Consider the following 24097-nt stretch of genomic DNA (forward strand, 5'->3'; position numbering starts at 1 on the left):
AGAGACCAGGTTACTCTGATAGTGACCTTCAGCTCTTCTGCTTTCTTGGGTCTGGCATATCACATCTTCCTCTTCACAATACCCCATAGATTTTCAATGGAGTTAAGGTCAGGCAAGTTTGCTGGCCAATTAAGAACAGGGATACCATGGTCCTTAAACCAGGTACTGGTAGCTTTGGCACTGTGTGCAGGTGCAGAGTCCTGTTGGAAAATGAAATCTGCATCTCCATAAAGTTGGTCAGCAGCAGGAAGCATGAAGTGCTCTTAAACTTCCTGGTATACGGCTGTGTTGACCTTTGACCCTCAGAAAACACAGTGGACCAACACCAGCAGATGACATGGCACCCCAAACCATCACTGACTGTGGAAACTTTACACTGGACTCAAGAAACGTGGACTGTGTGCCTCTCCTCTCTTCCTCCAGATTCTGGGACCCTGATTTCCAAAGGAAATGCTAAATTTACTTTCATCAGAGAACATAACTGTGCACCACTCAGCAGAAGTCCAGTCCTTTCTGAAGTGAGACGCTTCTGACGCTGTCTGTTGTTCAAGAGTGTCTTGACACAAGGAATGCGAAGCTGAAACCCATGTCTTACATACGTCTGTGTGTAGTGGTTCTTGAAGCACTGACTCCAGCTGCGGTCCACTCTTTGTGAATATCCCCCACATTTTTGAATGGGTTCTGTTTCACAATCCTCTCCAGGGTGCAGTTATCTCTATTGCTTGTACACTTTCTTTCTACCACATTTTTTCCTTCCCTTCGTCTCTCTATTAATGTGCTTGGACACAGAGCTCTGTGAGCAGTCAGCCTCTTTTGTAATGACCTTTCGTGTCTTGCCCTCCTTGTGCAAGGTGTCAATGGTCGTCTTTTGGACAACTGTGAACTCAGCAGTCTTCCCCATGATTGTGTGTCCTACAGAACTAGACTGAGAGACCATTTAAAGGCTTTGCAGGTGTTTTGAGTTAATTATCTGATTAGAGTGTTGCTCCAGGTGTCTTCAATATTGAACCTTTTCACAATATTCTAATTTTCTGAGATACTAAATTTGGGATTTTCCTTAGTTGTCATTTATAATCATCAAAAGCACCTGGATGTGTGTGTATGTATATATATATATATATATATATATATATATATATATATATATATATATATATATATATATATATATATATATATATATATTGTGTACTGTATACTCAAAAGTAAAACGTCGGACCACAGTTACTTAATGAGTTTTTTGAGGGGAAATGTGCTTTTGCTTCTAAAATAATGCTATTTTCATTATGTAAAATATCGTTTCTTATTTGAGGTTGAAATGTCTTTGATGAGATCCACCCTGTTGTGTAATAACTGTATGTTGCCTATATATTATTGTCCTTCACATGTGTTTGGCGTTAATCTGCAGGTGTGTTTGTGTTGTCTTTCTCTCAGGTTTTGTCCCGTTGTCCAGCGAGGGCAGATTGGAGCCTGTAGCTGGTCCAGTTCCCCATCATTACCCAGAATCCTCCACCAGCGTCAGACTGCCCGAGGCGTTCACTTCTCCTGCCACACACTTCAGCCCCATAATCCTGACTCATCACCCGCAGTCTGAGCTGTAGGTCTGCAAAGAACAACTCACTGATTTTAGGAAACCCCACAATGCATCTTGTTGAATGTAATTGAGTCATCAGTGAATGTTTATTGAATCAATGCCTTTGTTAGTAGCCAGATTTGTCTTCATGATATGTTAATTCATGAAATGAATGCTGTTGATGTGCATTGTTTACTAATTCTTTGAATAAGTGTATATTGCAAAGCAGGAATGATCGGTTTCCCCAATTTATTGAGATTGAGGTTTTAGAGGAGATTGTATGTCACAAAGTCTGTGTCTTGACCAATGTATATTTTATTACAATATTTTACAGTAGTAAATCATACCCTATTATAGATTTTACTGATATTTTAAATTAACTTCTTTTTTTTTTACTTTCAGTTTTATTTTACGTTTATTTTTTCTTCTTCTTCTAATTGTTATCTGGTTTTAATATAATTATTTAAGTTTGATTATTTTTTATTTCAGTTTAATTTTTTATTTTAATTTTTTATTTTTATTTTAATTATTTTAGTGCTTAAACTTAAATTAAAAGAAAATTATAAATATTTATTTTATTTATTATTAATTTTAGTTTTAGTTAACAACAATAACCTTGATCTGAATCCCTATTTTTTGTTTTAATTATATTTTAGGATTTAAGGATCTTTTTTATTTAAAATTTAATATTTTATTTTATTTAATTATTTTAGGTATTCTTTAATTATTTTATTTTATTGTATGTTGTTAGTTTTTTTTTTATTATTATAATTTTTATAAAAAAAATATTTTTATATTTTCAAGTGTTAATTAAATTTATTTAGTTATTTATTTTACTTTTCTTTATTTTTATGCATTATTTAATCAATTTTATTTTATGTTGTTGGTTTTTTGTTTTCTTGTTTCTTTTTACTTTTTTTTTTAAGTATTATTTACATTTATTTGGTTACCTTTAAAAACATTCCATTGTATTATTTTTGTTTTTACTGTTTTAATTTATTTTAGTTTAGTTTACTCACCTGTAATAAAAAAAAACCACTTCCAGTTAACATTTTATTTTATGATTTTTGTTATAATTTCACAGATCTTCAGCTTCAATGTTGCTTTGGCAACTAACTGAAAATGTAGTTTTTTTTCCCCATCTAATATTGATATTTATTATTATTATATAATAAATATTATTTTATTTAAGCTTCATTTTTAATTAACAAATTTTTTTACATTGTTTTAATTATAAAAACTAAAAAAAGCTCTGAAGTTGACTTTAAAACTAAACAGTTTTTTTTATTATTATTGTTATTTTGACGGATTGTCAGTGGACGCTCTGATGAGGACATCACGGATGAAAGGATCCTGCGAGCACCAGATGAACAGGAAGAGAGCGCCGCTGAGAATGATGGGACGGGGGGAGTTTTCTCTGCCAGTTATTCATCCTCATCCAGTTGTAAGACTCTTGTGAACTCCTCGCCTCCAGCAACTCTTCAAATAACCAATCCAGAAACAGACGACCAGCCAAACTTCCCCGTCTTGTCTTGTGCTAATGGGATTTGTAACAACTTCCTGCTACAGCAAGACCCTCAAACAGGACGTCTAACCTTACTTCCTGTTCAGATCACCGTGCTTCAGCCAATCACAGGCTCAGAACCAGTAAAGCTTTCAGAGGACAGTGTGAGGCCTGAAAGCGTCTGTGTGACCCCCCGAGACTCGTCAGTGTCTCCTGAGAGTCCGGTGGCTGATATCAGAGTCCAGCCGAACGCTGCGCCTCGCTGTATGAACCCCAGCTCCTGCTCGTCTCTGGAGCACGTCATGGAGCTGCTCACTGAAGAGTTTGCTTTGGATGGAGTTAAAGATCTGGCTATGGGTAAAACATTAAATCACCAATTTTAATGTTTCTGCTTATTATACCTAATTGGTGTTTATTTTAAAATTATTTATTTAAAAATGTTTTATTATGATATTTATTATTAATAATAATAATTTAGTTTTTAAAATTTTACAATTATTTTTACTGTATTTTATTTTATATTTAATTATTTATATTTAATATTTAATATTTAATATTTAGTATTTTATTTGTGTTTTTTTATATTTTATTATTTTATTGTATTATTGTTTTTAATACATAAAAATATTTTCAATTATTTTATATTTTATTTAGTTTTAAATTTTTTCTGATTTATTTACATTTCATATATTTAAGTATTATTGTAATGTATTGCTTTAAATCATATTGTTCTTTTTTTACATTTTATTCTATTTTATTTTGTATTTATTACATATTTTATTACACATATTAAAATTGTTACTTTAAAAAAATTTTTACATTTTATGTTGTATTTTAATTAACTTTTTAATTGTATTATTAACTTGTCTTATTTTTTATTTTGTTTTACATTAAATTATTTTTATTTTATTTTATTTTACATATTATTCTTATTTTATTGTATTATTATTTTACATTTCTTTAGTTTAATTTAAATTGTGGTTTAATTCACATATTTTCCCATTAAAAAATAATTGAATAAATAAATAATTGTTGTGTTTTTGAGAGTAGGCAATATATTTTAGACACATATTTACCTTTGTTGGAATTGCCTGAATCAGTTCTTTGTTGGAAGAGTCATGTAGGATCCCTCGTGACTTGTTCTCTGTTTCCAGGAAAATACATCATCTCTTTAAAAAGCCTCCAGTTTGAGACGTTTTGTCGAGCGATAACAGAGAAGTTCAGTGATGTGCACTGGGATCAGAAGCAGCTGTGTGACCTTCACCGTCTGATCAAACAGCACTCGAGCGGATCTTTACACGCTTTATCATCTGACAGGTAAAAACAAATAAATAGTTTTGCAAAGCATATAATAAAAACTCTTGTTTTGCTTCTTAAGTGGATTAAGCTTATTTTTAGAGAACAAAAATATAGATTCAAACTAATTATTACTCAGATACAGATTGCAATGCACAAAATAAATAAATAAAAATACAAGTGCACGCATGAATGAATGATTGATTACTGAACAGCTCACATTCAGAGATGTGCAACAGTCTTGAATCTGAATTTCAGTCACATGAGACCTTCTCAAAACTCCTTCAAACACACGTTCACTTGCGCTGCACTTATCGTCAGTGATCAGGCCAGAATGGTTTCAGGAACAGCTGTTGGTCCGTGTGGAAACAGAAGAGTCCTCGAGATCAGGAACAGACACAGCGCTCATGTCACATGAAGCCGGGCACACAATGGTCTCTTTCTGACCGTGGATCACATGCGGTCCGATCCGGCTCGGGGTGTTACAGACGCTCTGCATGCGGTTAAACGAGACGCAGGTGATTCGAGGCGACTGGAGACGCAGGTGCTGGAGATTCAGTGAGTCTTGCATCAAAAGACCGGTTTTTATAACTCTCAGCGCTCGGGAAAAGTGTTCAGGAACCATTGTGCTGTTCTCTGGTAGGTGATTTGGAGGAAAACTTTTATTTATTTATTTGTTATTTCATTCTTCATTTAATTTCTTGCTCTGAAATCGGTCTGTATGGCAAAAAAAACTGCTTTTTTTTCTAAATATCCTTAAAACAAGATTTTTATTTTATTTATTTATTTATTTTTTTTTTTTTTTTTTTTGGTCCTGCAATCTGTATCTGTACTGCAAAAAAAAAAAAAAAGAAAAAAAAAAAGAAACAAATATTTATTGTACAAAGAATAATTTTCAGAATCTGTATTTTTGTTGTTGTTGTTGTTGTTTTACCTGTATTTGTCATTTTCTCCAGTAATGCTCTCCGGAGCAAAACTATTTAAAATAAAATATATGTTGAATTATTTTATTTATTTATTTATTTTGTTGGATGTGTTTTTAGCATCAATTTCACAGAAAAAAAAGATATTAGCTTTAGATTTTTACATATTTTACTGAAAAACCAGAATGTTTTTTTTTTTTCTACAAAGAATAATTTTCTTAATCTTTATTTTTGTCCTGTTTTCTAAACATTCTTTAACAAATAATAATACAATCTATATGGAAAAGTTGATGAAATACATTTTTTAAACGAATTAGCATGTTTTATTTGTTTAGGGGTCTGGCTTAATTTGTATTTTTATTGTTTTCATCTAATTATCCTTAAAACTAGACGCATATACTTAAAGAAAACCATGTGAGAGAATACATCTTCAAGTGTGTGTGTGTGTGTGTGTGTGTGTTTTATTTATTGACATATTTTAGACCGTTTATTATTGTTTTGACTTGCTTTCTGTATCTGTAGTGCAGAACAATATTTTTCATAATCTATATTTCATCATGTTTTTTAGTTAAAACATCCTTAAAAGATAAATGCACTTTTTAAAAAAAATTAATATTTAATATTTTAAGTTAGGTTTTTTTTTATGTTTTTTTTTTTTTTTTAGTGTTTTGAGCATAACCCTCAGCTCTTGACGTTCAGATATTTTACAGGACAGTGTTGTTTTCATCTTCTCGCTGGCTTGGCTCGGAGGCTTTGAGCTGTTTAATGTTCTGTTTCCAGAGCTTGTGTTGTGTCTCTCTCTCTCTCTCTCTCAGTGTCTCTGATGAACAGTCCTCCTCGGAGGCAGTGAAAAGGGCAGCAGCGTCGCTCCAGATCACCAGACAGAGCTTGACCGGCGAGGAAAACGCTCATCCTGACCACAATGCAAACCTCTGGCCCTCAGATCGACCCGCGACCGAGGAAAACCAGCTGAACCAGATCATGAAGGAACCGGAGTGCAAACCAAATGAGCTTAAATACAGAGAAACTGCAGATGGACGAAACCTAGAGCAGACGGGATCTGAGACCAGGACCGCATGCTGGAGACGAGACACACAGGAAATGACATCAGAGGACGACAACAAAGGTAGGACCGCCTCCCGTCATCAATCATTCATCAAAAAAATCTGCTGTTTAGTTTTGAAACCACTTTCCTTTTCTGTCAGCCAATAATCAAACAATTATTAAATCATTGTTTTAGGTTACCGTTGTATATGATGCACCCTTTATTAATATCTTGTTCAGATTTGGAGAAATGTAGCATTGCATTGCTCTGCAGTGAATGGGTGCCGTCAGAATGAGAGTCTGATAAAAACATCACAATAATCCAGTCCATCAGTGAACATCTGGAGAAGACAAAAGATGAAACAAATCCATTTCCATTTGCACATTAGAAATGAAACATGTCAAATATTTGGTTTTACTCAGATGGACATTCAGTGCTGTTTAATGTTGACTTCAGTGTCTCTGTTCTGTCGTTCTTGTCTGATTAGTGTTTAGGAGTCAGTGAAAGCCTGTTTTAGAGATGTTTTATTTAAAGTTGTGTAACGTTGATGGACAGTTGAAAGCAAATATAAAAGACGGAGTGTTTTTCAGCGCTGCCAGACTCACTGAGAGCTCTTGGTGCTTGTTAGTGGAAACGAATGCAGATGATGGGAGTTTTCATCCCGTCTGGCGCCCGGTGCTCTCCATTCTGCTCGTTCCAAACACTCGCAGTGATGTTTTCCTTCGTCTTTTATGGTCTTTGTGCTCCTGCTCTTCACACACACACACTTAGCACACACACACACACACACACACACACACACACACACACACACACTCACAGCAAACTGCAGGTGTAAATCGCACACAAACACGTCCAAGTCAAAAACCAGAAGGAACTAATAAGGAAATAGAGAAGTCTATCAACACAAAATAAGATTGTCTTGTTTGAAAGTTAGCACAGATAGATATTCAGATGGAGAGATGGACAGAAGGACAAATGAATGGTTGGATCGAAATTTAGAAGGATGGATGACAGACGGACGGACGCACGGACGAATATATAGATGGACGGCCGGCCATATGGATGGATAGATAGATGGCCGGGTGGAGAGATAGATGGATGGATGGATGGATGGATGGATAGATAGATAGATAGATAGATAGATAGATAGATAGATAGATAGATAGATAGATAGATAGATAGATAGATAGATAGATGGATGGATGGATGGACGGCTGGCCATATTGATGGATAGATAGAGGCCAGATGGATGGATAGATAGATGGAGGACCAAATGGATGAATATGTAGATGGATGGAAGACTATATAGATGAACGGATGCATGGATGGATGGATGGATAGAGGTACATATGGACGGATAGATAGATTGTGGGACGGACAGATGAATATATAGATGGACGGAAGGATGGACATATGGATGGATGGATGGATAGATAGAGGGACATATGGATGGACAGCCCTCAGATGGACAGATGGACAGATGGACAGATGGAAAAAAAGAAAGAAAGAAAGAAAGAAAGAAAGAAAGAAAGAAAGAAAGAAAGAAAGAAAGAAAGAAAGAAAAAGAACGGACGGACGGATGAATATATAGAGGGACGGACATATGGATGAATAGATAGAGGACAGATGGATGCATGGACAAATGGATGGATGGGTAGATAGATAGAGGGACAGATAGATGGATGGAAAAATGGATGGATAGATAGATGGACAGATGAATGGATGGATAGATAGATAGAGGGACAGATGTATGAATGGAAAAATGGATGGATAGATAGATGGACAGATGAATGGATGGATAGATAGAGGGACAGATGTATGAATGGACAAATGGATGGATAGATAGAGGACAGATGGATGCATGGACAAATGGATGGGTAGATAGATAGAGGGACAGATGGATGGATAGATAGATAGAAGGACAGATGGATAGATAGAGGACAGATGGATGCATGGACAAATGGATGGGTAGATAGATAGAGCGACAGATGGATGGATGGACAAATGGATGGATAGATAGAGGGACAGATGGATGGATGGACAAATGGATGGATAGATAGAGGGACAGATGGATGGATGGACAAATGGATGGATAGATAGAGGACAGATGGATGCATGGACAAATGGATGGGTAGATAGATAGAGCGACAGATGGATGGATGGACAAATGGATGGATAGATAGAGGACAGATGGATGCATGGACAAATGGATGGGTAGATAGATAGAGCGACAGATGGATGGATGGACAAATGGATGGATAGATAGAGGGACAGATGGATGGATGGACAAATGGATAGATGGATGGAGGAACAGACAGATGAATAAATAGATGGATGGCTGGATAGATAGAGGGACAGATGGATGGACAGCCCTCAGATAGACAGATGGACGTAGATAGATAGATAAGTTCTAATAACAATGGTGTTGATTTGGGGTTTGATGTGATCTTGGCAGGTTTGGTGAGCATCTCTCTCTGTCTGTGATAGAGCTGTCTGAGCTGATGGAGCTGCAGTGTGGTGCTCCTCCTGATGGTGGCGCTGGTGAGTGTGTGTGTGATGCTGAAGCGCTGGAGGACAGCGGCGGTGCTCGGATCACTCCCGACAGCTCGGAGCTGGACATGGACGACTGTGACTCTCTGATCTCCGAGCGGATGCTCTCGGCCCTCAGCGGCCCTCAGCGGGCCCCGTGCGGCTCCTGGGCTCTGGCTCTGTACGGGGACCAGTGCTTCAGTCCAGACGTGCTGGAGTACACACAGAAGCTCAGCAGTCACAGCCAAGCTCCCACGCTGGAGGACAAGTCTCAGGTGGGTCTTATACATGTGGTGTACGGATTCAAATCTGCGCTTCAAATCTGTACACGTATAGGTCATATTGTACCAAAATATACATATAATTATAATCATAAAACACTTTAAGATTAAAATTATTTTCATGACAATTTAACACATTTTCACCTCAATTATCAGTTTTGTATTTTGTTTCTTCTTAATTATCTTTATTCTCAGTGGTGAATTGGTTTTATTCCCGTGGTATATTTTACTGTTAAAATTATATATTTTTTAACAATTAACAAATATTAAAAGCAGTACAATGATAGATAAATAAAATATAAATACTTTACAATTTACATAATATTTCAGTTATTATTTTACTACCATTGTGATACTATTGTAGTTTTAAATTTAGATTTAATTTTGATATTATCTGTTTTCATTTTAATTGAATTAAAAAAAAATGTATTAATGTCTATATTGTTTTTACTTAATTTGTATTTATTAGTTTTAGTTATTTTAGTATAGCAAGTTAACCTGAAGAATGCTGCCTTGGCAACTAGCAAAAATAAAAATTATTTAATTTAATTTTATTTTATTTTATTTTATTTTATTTTATTTTATTTTATTTTATTTTATTTTATTTTATTTTATTTTATTTTATTTTGAAATGAAAATAATTGCGTGAAAATAATAAAATGTAATTATCAAAAAATAAATGTAAATTTTCTTTATGCAATTTAATTTCCTGTTTATTTATTTAGATTTCGGGCTGAAACATATATATATATATATATATATATATATATATATATATATATATATATATATATATATATATTCTTTTTTTTCTTGTGTTGACGTGTCTTTGCCCTGTGTGTGTTATTGTCCTAATGCTGATTTCCGGTGTTTATTTACTGCTAACTTTACTGAAAGGACCCACATTTCATGCAGCCAGAATTTCTCCAGGTACAGTATTCTAAACAACCTTCATTTTCATCGAAGAGCTTCAGTGGATCAGAACTTCCATCATTCATGTTTTGAATGAACCACATGCATCAAACATTCAGAACCAGGAACAGAATATAGACAATGTGCATTTTGATTGGCTTCAAGTATAGAGTTGGATTTATAGCAGAGTATGAGAGCTCAGTGTGTGTGTGTGTGTGTGTGTGTGTGTGTGTGTGTGTGTGTGTGAGAGATGCTTTGATGGCGTTTGAGGGCTGTTTTTATGAGCGGGGTTCAGACGCAGGAGCTCTACAGGAGGAACCGAGCTGCAGATGGACTTCAAAGCACTGACCATCGATCTCTGTTAGCACAGAGAGACACACAGAGAGTCTTCATCCTGATCATGTGCTCTACTGCTTAAGAGTTTGGGATCAGAAAGATACGATATTCTGCAAGGAAGCATCACATTGATCAAAAGTGACAGTGAAAACATTTATAATGTTATAAAGGAATTATATTTCGAATAAATGCTGTTCTTTTGAACTTTCTGTTCATCTCTGAATCCCGAAAACTTAAATGTATCATTGTTTCCACAAAAATATTAATAATATTGCATAATAATCATCATATTATTCTGATTCTGAAGTTTTTAAAGGCAATTTACACACCAAGCATCTTCATCCTCTTCATCACATTGAGTTCTAACTGCTGAAGAACAAAAAAAATTATATAAAAAACTTAGAAAATAAAAATGCATGAATAAACATTAATGTATTATTCTTTTTAAAATTAAACATTAATAGAAGTTAATAATTGGATCTAAATAATACCTAAATAACACTTGTCTAGATGATTAATCAGGTGGATTAATGATGAAGTTGGTTTCTTCCAGCAGGGAACTGGTTAAATCCTGCGCTCTGTTGTCTGTGAATGCAACGCATGTTAGTTGCATGTATTTCCAGAGTTCAGTTGGGCATCGAGATCCATTTATTGATCTTTTCTTACCTTTTTATCTTAAACAGGAGCTGCACCAGCAGCTGATTATTGAGAGCAGAAATCTGAAAAAGAGCAGAACTTTCTACCACAAGCTGATACAGCAAGAGAGGAAAAATAAAGGTACTTCTGCAACAATGGAAAACCTGACAGCTGTGCATTAATTCTGCAGTGCAGCTGTTCCTCGTTCGTCAGATGTGTGTGTTTTATGTGCCGCTCATCTGTCTTTGTAGGTTCAGACATGAAGGTGATGGTATCTAAAGTCAAGCAGCAGTTTGACGAGCTCAGAGCCAAAGTTGAGTTTCTGCAGTCTGTTAAGAAATATCTCCAGGTTTGTGCCAAAGCACACGCTGCATTTCCTCTGCATGGGTTTAAAGACATTTCTAAGCGTTCATATTCTACATTTACATTTATTTACTTTGCAAAGACAGTTTTATCTCACAGTGTATTCAGGTTTACATTTATCAGAGCTCTGGGAACCATGGGAACCCATGACCTTGATGTTGTCAGGAACTTTTAAATGATAAGAACTAGAGATCTGTTTGGATGAGCCAAATTCAAGCCATTGTAAAACAAAGCCATTGTAAAAGTTAAAATATTAGTTTCTTATAATAATAATAATAATAATAATAATAATTATTATTATTATTATTATTATTATTATTATTATTATTATTATTATTATTATTATTATTGTTGTTGTTGTTGTTGTTGTTATCATTACCAATTTATAACAAATTGTATAATAATGGTAATCTAGTTAATTTATTAGCAATAAAAATAATTATTTAATAATAATAATAATTATTATTATTATTAATTTATAATTATATAATACTGCTATTAATCTGCCTAGTTTATTCTAAATTAATAGTAAAAAAAAAATATTTTAATAATAATAAGAAGAAGAATAATAATATATTATTTTTTTTATTTTAATAAATTAGATAATATTGTAATCGAATTTATTATAAATAAAAAAATAACTGATTACTTATAATTATAATAATAAATGTTATTATTATTGTAAATATAATAATAATAATAATAATAATAATAATAATAATAATAATAATAATCGATTCATATTATCAATTTATAACAAATTGTATAATAATGGTAATCTATTTAATGTATTATAAATAAAAAATATATAATATTTATTAATTAAAGTAATAATTCATATAATATATAATATATTAATAAATATATTAAATATATATAATAATAGATAATATAATATATTATTATATAAATATATTATATAATATTATAAGTAATAATAATTTATATATTATAAATAATAATAATAATAATCTTTATAATTTATTCTAAATTAATAATAATAACTATTAATAATAATTATTAATGTTAAAGATTTATTTCAATAATAATACTTTTACTACTTATAATAATAATAATAATAATAATAATAATATGTATAATTTATTATAAATAGTAAAAATAACAATCATATTTTAATTTTAATAACACCAACAACCACAGAATAATTGCAATAAAACATTTTTTTTTTTACTTTTAAATAATTCTGTTCTACCCTGGTTTTGAAGTTGGCTTAACCAATCACATTTGACCTCAGCTCTAAGTTTTTATCCAATATTTAGAAGTTTCTAAATTCACCAAGGTCATAGGTTTGATTTTTAATAAACCGTAAGCCACTTAAAATAAAAGCATGTATGCCATATATGAATTATTACTTATTAGTGTCTTTGTCTTATTGTTGTTGCCTCAAGCGTTTCATATTCAGGCAAGCAATAATTCATTCGAGGGCATGCGTGGTGATTTTCCTTGAACACCAGTGTTGTATGGTTTAATGGGTGATGCAGGTGTTCTGTGATGTGGTGTAGGTGTTGTCTGTGGATCAGTGGGGTTTAGAGCTCTCTCTGCTGCCCTCTCTGGCTGTGTGTGGGGATGCACCTCTGGAGCTGCAGCACTCAGATGATCCTGCGCTTCTGCACTTTCTGTGTGAGCAGCGTCGGGGAAAAGGCTGCCCTCTAGTGGCCGCAACCGCCAGAGGCCTCATGGCCTACCTGTACGCCAGGTACTGAATGTGTATGAATACATGGGAATGGCATCAGCTGCCGGTACTGTAACCTTCATCATACATGTCTGTTCTGATGCTGACAGGAACGCTCACGCCGACGGATTTGTTCAACAGTTTTTCTACACCTATCGCTACTTCTGCACCCCGGAGGAGCTTCTGAGGTTTCTAATGGACAAATTAAACAGTACACTGGGGTAAGAATTAAATCAATCGGAGCACTGTTACAGATTAAGCTAGAAAGGTTACACTTGTCAAGACAAATTTAACCCTAACAGACAGACAGACAAACAGATAGACATTTAGAGACAGGTAGACAGACAGACAGACAGACGGATAGAAGGATATATAGATATATAGATACATAGATAGATTGATGGATGGATGGATGGATAGATGGACGGACGGACGGACGGACAGACGGACAGAAAGACGGAAAGACAGAAGGACAGACGGACAGAAAGACAGACAGACAGACGGACAGACAGACAGACAGACAGACACACACAGAAAGACGGACGGACAGAAAGACAGACAGACGGACAGAAAGACGGAAAGACAGAAGGACAGACGGACAGAAAGACAGACAGACAGACGGACAGACAGACAGACAGACAGACACACACAGAAAGACGGACGGACAGAAAGACAGACAGACAGACAGACACAGAAAGACAGACAGACAGACACAGAAAGACAGACAGACAGACAGACACAGAAAGACAGACAGACACAGAAAGACAGACAGACACAGAGAAAGACAGATAGACAGACAGACAGACACAGAAAGACAGACACACACACAGACAGACACAGAAAGACAGACAGACACACAGAAAGACAGACAGACAGACAGACAGACAGAAAGACACAGATAGACAGACAGACACAGAAAGACAGAAAGACACAGATAGACAGACAGACACAGAAAGACAGACACAGACAGACATACACAGAAAGACAGACAGACACACAGACAGACAGAAAGACAGACACAGATAGACAGACACAGAAAGACACACAGACAGACAGACAGACAGACAGAAAGACACAGATAGACAGACAGACACAGAAAGACAGAAAGACAGACAGACAGACACAGAAAGACAGACACAGACAGACATACACAGAAAGACAGACAGACACACAGACAGACAGAAAGACAGACACAGACAGACATACACAGAAAGACAGACAGACAGACAGACAGATAGACAGACACAGAAAGACAGACAGACACACAGACAGACAGACAGACACAGAAAGACAGACAGACAGACAGACAGACAGAAAGACACAGATAGACAGACAGACACAGAAAGACAGACACAGACAGACATACACAGAGAGACAGACAGACAGACAGCAAACAGACAGACAGAAAGACAGACACAGACAGACATACACAGAAAGACAGACAGACACACAGACAGATAGACAGACAGACAGCAAACAGACAGACAGAAAGACAGACACAGACAGACATACACAGAAAGACACACAGACAGACAGACACAGAAAGACAGACAGACAGACAGACACAGAAAGACAGACAGACAGAGAGACACAGAAAGACAGACACAGACAGACATACAGACAGACACAAAAATACAGACAGACAGACACAGACAGACATACAGACAGACACAGAAATACAGACAGACACAGAAAGACAGACACAGAAAGACAGACACAGACAGACATACAGACAGACACAGAAATACAGACAGACAGACACAGAAAGACAGACAGACAGACAGACAGACACAGAAAGACAGACAGAAACACAGACAGAAACACAGACAGACACAGAAAGACAGACACAGAAAGACAGACAGACAGACAGACACAGACAGACAGACACAGAAAGACAGACAGACAGACAGACACAGACAGACAGACACAGAAAGACAGACAGACACAGACAGACAGACACAGAAAGACAGACAGACAGACAGACAGACAGACAGAAAGACAGACACAGACAGACACAGAAAGACAGACAGACAGACAGACACAGACAGACAGACACAGAAAGACAGACAGACAGACACAGAAAGACAGACAGACACAGACAGACAGACACAGACAGACAGACACAGACAGACAGACAGACAGAAACACAGACACAGACAGACACAGAAAGACAGACCGACTGGAAGGAAGGAAGGAATGACGGACGGACGGACAATTATTTTGTCAAACTCATATAGTTAAGATGTAGAGAAAGAGTAATTCATTCACAGTCAAACACTAATTAAATAATCATCTCCAAGAAGTGAAATGAGATGAAATGTAATTATGTTCTCCATTAATTGTGAAACTGCAGAGCAAATGAAGATCCCTCATCAGACACAGCCAAAGTCTATCAGCGCACTCTGGATCTGTTACACTTCTGGATTGAAGACGCACAGTTAGTGGACTTCAGCTCCAGCTCCAGCCTCCTGCAGACGCTGGACGCTTTCCTGACCGCTGAGGTCACTGCCTTCAGAGTTTAACTCTTAAACTGCTGGTTTAGACAGAAAGCTTGAATGCATGTGAAATAACCGCGCTACGCTCTGTCTTCAGGTCGCACCGGTTGAAAGTCGAGGAGCAGGTTTGCTGGCGACGCTCCAGGCCTCACCCATGAAGAGGCGCGTCTGTGTCCCGTCGTGTGCGCTCGACGCCTCCATCAGCAGCCCAGAAGACGAGGAGAAGCTCTCAGTGAACTCATCCATCGAAGACGCTGCTCGAAAGGTCTGAGACAGTATAACAGAAAGTATAACAGTGTGGTTACAAATAATGATGGACATTAGCTACCTAATTAAGAAGGGTTGTAGTGTTTAGGAACACATTGTATGATTGAGAAAAGTAATACTGTGTAACCTGCTCTTGGTTTCTTCTTGTTTTAATTAATTTAATTTAATTTAATTTAATTTAATTTAATTTAATTTAATTTAATTTAATTTAATTTAATTTAATTTAATTTAATTTAATTTAATTTAATTTAATTTAATTTAATTTAATTAATTTAATTTAATTTTTATTGAGTTGAATTTTATTTTATTTGAATTGAAATTGAAGTAAATAATTTAATATGTTTTATTTATTCATTCATGTATTTAATAATTTATTTTACATTTCATTTTTATTTACACACATATTTATTTATTGTATTTTATTAACATATGTTTTATTTTGACTTTATTTTTATTTTTTTATTTTTTGTTATGAAACTTTAAAAAGTTGTTAAAAATGCATTTTAGGCATTATCTAATTGAAAAATGTGGTAATTTGCATTTATTTCCTCAACAAAAATCTAAGCATTTGATAAATCCAGGTTCTTGTTCGATTTTGACGACCAAAAAAAAAAAGGCTCTATGCAGACAGGAATTAAAATTTAAAAATAGTCAACAGACAGTAAAACATACATTTTTGCTATGTTTTTAGGAATTAAATGTTAAATATGAATCAAGCATGTTATATATATAAATACAATATAAAAACGTTCAGAATATGGATGGGAATAAAACTGTAAAATTTGGTGAATCTACAGCATGATAATATAAACACTTAACCTCGCATTTCAGATGTTTTCTTTCCACTAGCCTGAAAGTAGTCAAATATCCCCCAAAATCTTGAAATCTCTAATGTGCATGAAAAATAAAAAATGTGCATGAAAAATAAATAGTTTTACAGGTAATTCCTTGCCCTAAAAAAATCAAACACTTTTCTATTAATCTTAAACATGAATTTCATGCATCTGAGCAGCAGTCAAACCCCTTCTTCTTGATGTGATGTGTTCACGCGTGTGCAGAGCTTCCAGTGGCGTGTGTCGCGTGTGGTGGAGCCTCAGACGGTCCAGTGTAAAGAGAAAGTGTTCTCCATAGCCGCAGCTCTTCCACGGCCGTGTTACGCCTCTCTGATGAACAACAGCAGTCTGAGATCAGACGAGAGACGTCCCTTCAGTCAGAGCGAACACACACCGCTGCACATCGCACAGCAGCTCACTTTACTGGAGCAGGTGATCAAACACACGCACTCTTTTATTAAACATGCAACACATGCTAAATATCTGTTAAACGTGGAATAATTATGGAAAGAAGTCTCTTCTGCTCACCAGGGCTGCATTTATTTGATCAAAAATACAGTAGAAATAGTGAAAAATTATTAGAATTTAAAACAGAAGTTTTCTATGTTAATATATGTTAAAATGTAATTTATTTCGGTGATGAAAAGCTGAATTTACTCTTTAGTGTCACATGATCCTTCAAAAATCATTCTAATATGCAACACAACATTGATAATAATCAGAAATGTTTCTTGAGCAGTAAATCATCATATTATTCTGATTTCTGAAGATCATGTGACACTGAAGACTGGAGGAATGATGCTGAAAATACAGCGGAGCATCACAGAAATAAATTACACTTTAACGGAGATACACACAGAAAACAGTTATTTAAAAGTGCAATAATATTTTAAATTCTTAATTTCCAATTTCCATCATAGTCATTATTTAATTTAATTTAATTTAATTTAATTTTATTTTATTTTATTTTATTTTATTTTATTTTATTTTATTTTATTTTTATTTTATTTTATTTTATTGAAAATAAATTTATATTTATATTTTATATTTTATATTTTATTTTATTATATATATTTTTTTTTTTTTTTTTTTTTTTTTTTTTTTATTTATTTATTTTTATTTATTATTATTTTTTATCACTCTATTTTCCCTGTCTTTTCCTGATCCATCTCTAGGTGGAGACACATGATCATCTTATTTTAAAGCTGGTCTTTATATGAGGTCTGAATCACTATATCAAGCAGTTTCATGTCTCCTCGTGTTTTTCACGCAGGAAATATTTCATGACTGTCACCCGGTTCACTTTCTGAACTCAAGAGCTCACGGAGTGACGGAAAACTCTGGAAACATTTCCAGGTGAGTTTCCACTGTCCACTGTCCTGTGCATGAATGTATAATCAACAATTTAAGCAGTGGCTTTCTATAATAAATCTCAAACTTGTTTAAAATTCTTATAAATAAAAAGCATTTTTACATGCATAAGAATAATTTTCACCTAAAAGAAATAAAGTGCATGTGCATGTGTATATTTCATCCTCCCGATATGTTGAGTGTGTGTGTTCAGTGTTGCTGTGTGTTGGTCAGGTGTGTGTCTCCATCCTCCTCGCCTCTAGAGGGCAGCGGTCTGTTGGTCAGTGATGTGTCGGGGCCCCGGGGCCCTCTGCAGAGGCTCCTCACACACGCACACTGTGTCTCTAACTGGGTTTCTGCTGAACTGGTCACCTGCGACTCGGTCAAGGTGTCTCCTATATTTACTTGTCTTATAAATCTTAGCAGTGAAACTGGGTCATGAATGTGAATATCTATAACTCTTCTTCTTCTGCTTCACGGCTATTTGTTTTAATTACTATAATAATTAGTTTGAATTAACTCATTTAATTAACTAATTACATTATTAATAATAAAGTTATACTTAAAAACATTTTTAGTTACTTTAGTAGCATTGATATACTATTACATTTGTATTATTTTATATGAGATTTAATTTATATATTTTCATTTAATTTTACATAATATTTTAATAATTTCATTGATTGCTTATGTTATATTTTCATATATTTTAATAATTTTCTTTATTTTAAATTAGATTTTTTTTTTATATTTTCAGTTTTAATTTTAATTTTACTTAATATTTTAATAATTCCATTGATTGCTTTTGTTATATTTGTTTTTAATTATATATATATATATATATATATATATATATATATATATGTATTACAAACAAAACAAAACAAATACAAACAAAAACACTACAAAATCATTAAAACATATATTAAAGTTAAATTAAAACATAAAACAAAATATTAACAAAAACTATAATAGTAATAATAAGTTAGTGCTACTTAATTAACAACTAAAATAAAATAGTTTTGAAGCCACAACCTGTTTTACTTCCATAATGTGAAGAAAAACCTTGCAAGATTTTGGCTCGGGTGCAAAAAATAATTATATGATGCATTAAGAACATATTTTAAGGACTATTAAGTGTTTATTTTATTTTATTTTCTGCATTGTAACTTTAATTTCTTGCAAGTTAACAACACTTCTATTCCTAATTTCCCGATATGCACGATATAAATGCACTCTATATTTATTTAGACCAGTCCTAAAGTGGGGTGTATTTGAATACCTGGCTGTGTTTTAGGCACAGGCGGCTTTACTCGCTCGCTTTCTGTCCATCGGCAAGTTCTGCTACGAGACGAGAAACTTCTCCACAGCTCTGCAGATCCTGTCCGGGCTGGAGAATGTGATTGTGAGGCAGTTACCGGTAAGAAACCAAACTCCTGCGCTGTTTGTGATCGGTGCTGCATCTGTTTAAACTGATTAAACACTCGCTCTGTTGGAAAGCATGACTGAGATGTGATTGTCTCGGCTCTTGTGTGTGTGTGTGATGAACGCAGGCGTGGAAGCAGCTCTCGCTCAAGATGTGTGAGACTCTCGAGGAGCTCAGGGCCGTGCAGGTCAGACTCGGCAGATTTGAATTATTTTAACTAACTCTTAATGCTTTCTACTGTTATTAACATTTATAATATATTTATAAAATTAAAGTATGTTGCATTAGTGTTATTGCATTATATAATATCTATATCATTCATAATATTAATAATCAAACTGCTTCACAGCTATTTATTTTAATTATTGTAATAATTAGTTTTTAGAATTGTTTTTTTTTAACTAATGGATTGTTCTAAGTGTTTTTAGTAATAAAAGCAATAATGCAAACATTACATTATATTATATATCATCTGTAATAATAATAACTGCTTCAAATGTATCTATATTAGTAATAATATTCAATATTGTATTATATTATTATAATGTTATTGTGTTATAATAAAATAAAATAAAATAATTTTGATAACAAAACTGCTTCACAGCTATATTAAATTACTTCATTATTTTTTTTTATTGTTTTGGATTAATTCTGAATTGTTACTTGTATTATTATTATTATTATTATTATTATTATTATTATTATTATTATTATTATTATATAGCATTAATAATATTAATAATACTGCTTCACAGCCATTATTTTAATTATTTTAATGATTTATTTTAATTGTTTTCAACTAATTAATTGTGTAAAATGTTTTTAATAACAAATATAATACAAATATATAATTGTATTATATATTATCTGTAACAATAATAACTGCTTCATTGCTTTTTAATTTATTTTTAATGGTTTCTAATGAAATCATATTAGTTAAAATAGTATATTATTATATTATATAATATTTATAAAAATAATAATTTTAATAAAACTGATTTATAACTATGTTAAATTACTTAACATAATTATTAGAATTAATTCTGAATTGTTACTTTTATTATTATTATTATTATTATTATTATTATTATTATTATTATTATATAACATGAATATTAATAATAATAGTTTACATCCATTTATTTTCATTATTTTAATCATTTGTTTTTTAACAAACCCTTTGTTTTGACATTTTTTATTATTATTATTAATAATGTTAATAACAGAAATAATAACAAAACTGTTTTAATTAGCTTAATAATTAGTAAAAAATAAATGAAACCATTTAAAACTTAATTGCTACTTTCATTATCATCATCATTATTATTATTATTATTATTATTATTATTATTATATTAATAATAACAAAACTGCGTCACAGCTATTCATTTTTCAAGGTAATGCTAAGTAATTTATTTTCTAAATTATTATTATTTTTTTATTTTTTTTTTTATTTTTCTCATAATCTCCAGATAGTCACTCAACCCAAACATTATTGATTATGTCCTACAAATTAGTCAATAACTCAATTAAAATAGATACTGAATGCATGCTTATCACTATAAAGGTGTCCTTGTTTCAGGTCTTCCTGAAGAGTGATAATCTGTGTCTGATGGAGGGAGAGAAGGACAGACGGCGTCCCACTCTCCCAGACGCCCTGATCCTGGCCATCCACATCCAGCAGCTGGAGATCGGAGCGTTCACCGTGACCAGCGGCGCATACAAGTGGCCCAAACTGAGGTCTCCTGAACGCACTTACGTTTACATCCATGCTTTTAATAGACGCTTTTAACTTTTGTTTTTTAGTTCACCCAAAAATACATTTGTGCTAAAAATATCCTCACCCTCAGATCATCCCAAGATCAGGATGAGTGTGTTACTTCATCAGATTTGGAGAAATGTAGCATTGCATCACTTGCTCTGCAGTGAATGGGTGCCGTCAGAATGAGAGTCTGATAAAAACATCACAATAATCCACAGCACTCCAGTCCATCAGTGAACATCTGGAGAAGACAAAACCTGAAACACATCCAGCATTAAGATGATTTTAACTCAAATACATAGAGTCTGTAATCATAATAACACTTCCTCCAGTGAACAAGTGCATCTGCTGTTGTCTCTCACATAAAATAAAAATCAAGAATTAAAAAAATAAAAAATAACTGTATCTTAATTTCCAAATTATTAACCTCTGAACTTTTACTTTGACTAAATTGATAATAATAATAATAATAATAATAATAATAATAATAATAAAATTAATATAAACACTTTAACAAGTATTTTAGTTTTCTATAATTTCTGTATTTATTATAATTACTACTACTAAACAAAATAAGAAATATTACTATTGTATTATTACACTGTATTTAAGAAAATCATAATGATTTTATTGTATACTACTGTAACTGTAAAATTTCTTTAATACTAGTCTTATTTTCTTCATTTTCGAAAATTTACTTTTTTGACTATATTAATAATAACTATAAATTGCGTTGTTGTTGTTGTTTATTTAATATTTAAATTAAAATATAACATAATAAACACTATAAGCATGGTTTTAATTATTCTAAAAAATAATAATTAGGGGCCAAGCACCGAAGGTGCGTAGGACCCTCTTGTTTTTGTTGGCGTTCTTATTATTATTATTATTATTATTATTCTTCCGACTGGGGGTCTATGGCAGCCCATAGAACCGAATGCGGGAAAGTTGTAATGGTTTGACATTCTTATAGAGGACAGTGCCCACATTAAGTACACCAATTTTGGTGTGTCTAAGACATTCCCTCTAGCGCCACCAACTGTCCAAAATTTCACTTTAATTTTGTTAATAACTTTTTGACCGTAAGGCCAATCATCAAAATTCTTTTTTCATCTGATTTCTGAGCTCATGCCGATTCGATTGCACCATAGCAAATCATTTTCCGTCATAGAAATGTGGCCGCCATTTTGAATTTTTTTAAAAACCTACTTTTTCGAACTCGTCCTAGACGGTTTGTCCGATTCACACGAAAATTGAACCAGATCATCTTCAGTCAGTGCTGACCAAAAGTTATGCAAATCAAATTGATTCGTCAAACCGTTTTCGATAAACGCTCAAACAAATTTTACGTAACGCTTGCAAAAACAGTCGTAAGGCTGTATCTATGCAACGATTTATTCTATTCTGACCAAACTTGGTACATGTCATAACAAGCATGACCTGAGGCTACATGCTGTGTTTCGGCGCAGCGCCACCTACTGGTCCAGAGATATGAAAAATTGCTATTTTTGCTTATAACTTTTGAACAGTTTGTCCAAAAATCATAACATTTGTCTTGTTAGATTCAGGGCTACATGCCAAGTCGACTGATATCCAATTTTACCATTTTGGCCATTTTGACTGTCGGCCATTTTGAATTTTGTGCTAAAATGCTGTATTTTAAGAACACATCAACGGATTGTTACGAAACTTGGTATGGGTCATCAGCACAATGTCCTGAAGGAGCGTGAGAAGTTTCGAAACAGCGCCACCTAGTGGTGATCTTCTTTTTTAAATGCTTATAACTTTGGGTGTGGTCGACTTATTTTCACCAGACTCATTAAATTGGACTCCTGAAACCTTACCGAGTCCTACGATACCAAACATGCTAGGTTTCGCCTTACGGTTTGTGTAGCGTTGTGATTTAGCGCTTAAAAAACATTTGGCTATATCTACGAAACCGCTTGTCTGATCGAGACGAAACCACCATCAGAAGTTCGGAAACATAGGTCGATAGCTATACGCCAATGCCCAAATGCCAAAATATTGATAGTAAGGGGTAGTAATATTCAATCAAAGTCAAGAGTCAGTCATTTTTTACATGCTTTTTCATGTAAATGTCTATAACTCTGAAGTGAATTGAGATATTTTCACCAAAATTGACACACATATGTATGGGCTCACTCTGAGGACACATAAAACAAATGGTTTGACTGAGCCTCTTGGTGGCGCTATAATAGAACAAAACATGAAATTCCCATTGACTTCAATACAGTTTTGTGAAATAAAATGCTATACTAAACAAATGCATTTGTGTAATATTACGAAACTCAGAATGTGCCAACAACAACATCCCCTGAAGGTACTCAAAATATTTTGAAACACCTAGTGGTCAAGTTATAACTCAATTTACATAAAGGCTAATAACTTTTGAAAAGATCTGGCTATTGACATGACGCTGATCTTAATAGATTCCTTGGGTCAGGCCGAGAACATAGATACCAAGTTTTCCTTATTTGGCTGAACTTCCTGTCCGCCATTTTGATTAATGTTGAAAACCTACTTTTTCGAACTCCTCCTAGACCGTTAGTCCGATTTTCACCAAATTTGACATGGATCATCTTCAGACCATTCTGGCAAAATGTTATGGATTTCGTGTCAATATACGAAACGGTTCTCATTTAGCGCATCAACGAATCAGCTGGAAGGGTTCCAAAATGCATTTGAGGCTGTATCTCTGCAAAGCTTTGACATATTTGCAAAAAACTTTGTATGTGTCATCGTCACCTCACACTGACCATTTCAAACTAATTTGGTAACAGCGCCACCTATTGGTTACACGTGATAAGCCAATAAATCCTATTACTAGTTGTTGTGTTTATTGTTTTCAA

General features: G+C 33.6%; 1 protein-coding gene across 1 annotated transcript in view; it reads left to right on the forward strand.

Moving 5' to 3' along the window:
• The window catches only part of LOC113077155 (kinase non-catalytic C-lobe domain-containing protein 1), a 42605-nt gene that overhangs the window by 16709 nt on the left and 1799 nt on the right, over positions 1-24097 (forward strand). The window contains exons 13-29 of the mRNA XM_026249612.1: positions 1435-1597; positions 2890-3434; positions 4232-4394; positions 6112-6422; positions 8832-9148; positions 11086-11179; positions 11290-11387; positions 12925-13118; positions 13205-13315; positions 15448-15595; positions 15687-15854; positions 16915-17121; positions 17963-18045; positions 18274-18427; positions 19337-19459; positions 19593-19652; positions 21048-21205. Of these exons, the coding sequence (XP_026105397.1) occupies positions 1435-1597; positions 2890-3434; positions 4232-4394; positions 6112-6422; positions 8832-9148; positions 11086-11179; positions 11290-11387; positions 12925-13118; positions 13205-13315; positions 15448-15595; positions 15687-15854; positions 16915-17121; positions 17963-18045; positions 18274-18427; positions 19337-19459; positions 19593-19652; positions 21048-21205 (3097 nt within the window). The remainder of the gene's footprint in view (positions 1-1434; positions 1598-2889; positions 3435-4231; positions 4395-6111; positions 6423-8831; positions 9149-11085; positions 11180-11289; positions 11388-12924; positions 13119-13204; positions 13316-15447; positions 15596-15686; positions 15855-16914; positions 17122-17962; positions 18046-18273; positions 18428-19336; positions 19460-19592; positions 19653-21047; positions 21206-24097) is intronic.

This window comes from Carassius auratus, unplaced genomic scaffold, assembly GCF_003368295.1.
Source record: "Carassius auratus strain Wakin unplaced genomic scaffold, ASM336829v1 scaf_tig00021793, whole genome shotgun sequence".
Taxonomy (NCBI): domain Eukaryota; kingdom Metazoa; phylum Chordata; class Actinopteri; order Cypriniformes; family Cyprinidae; genus Carassius; species Carassius auratus.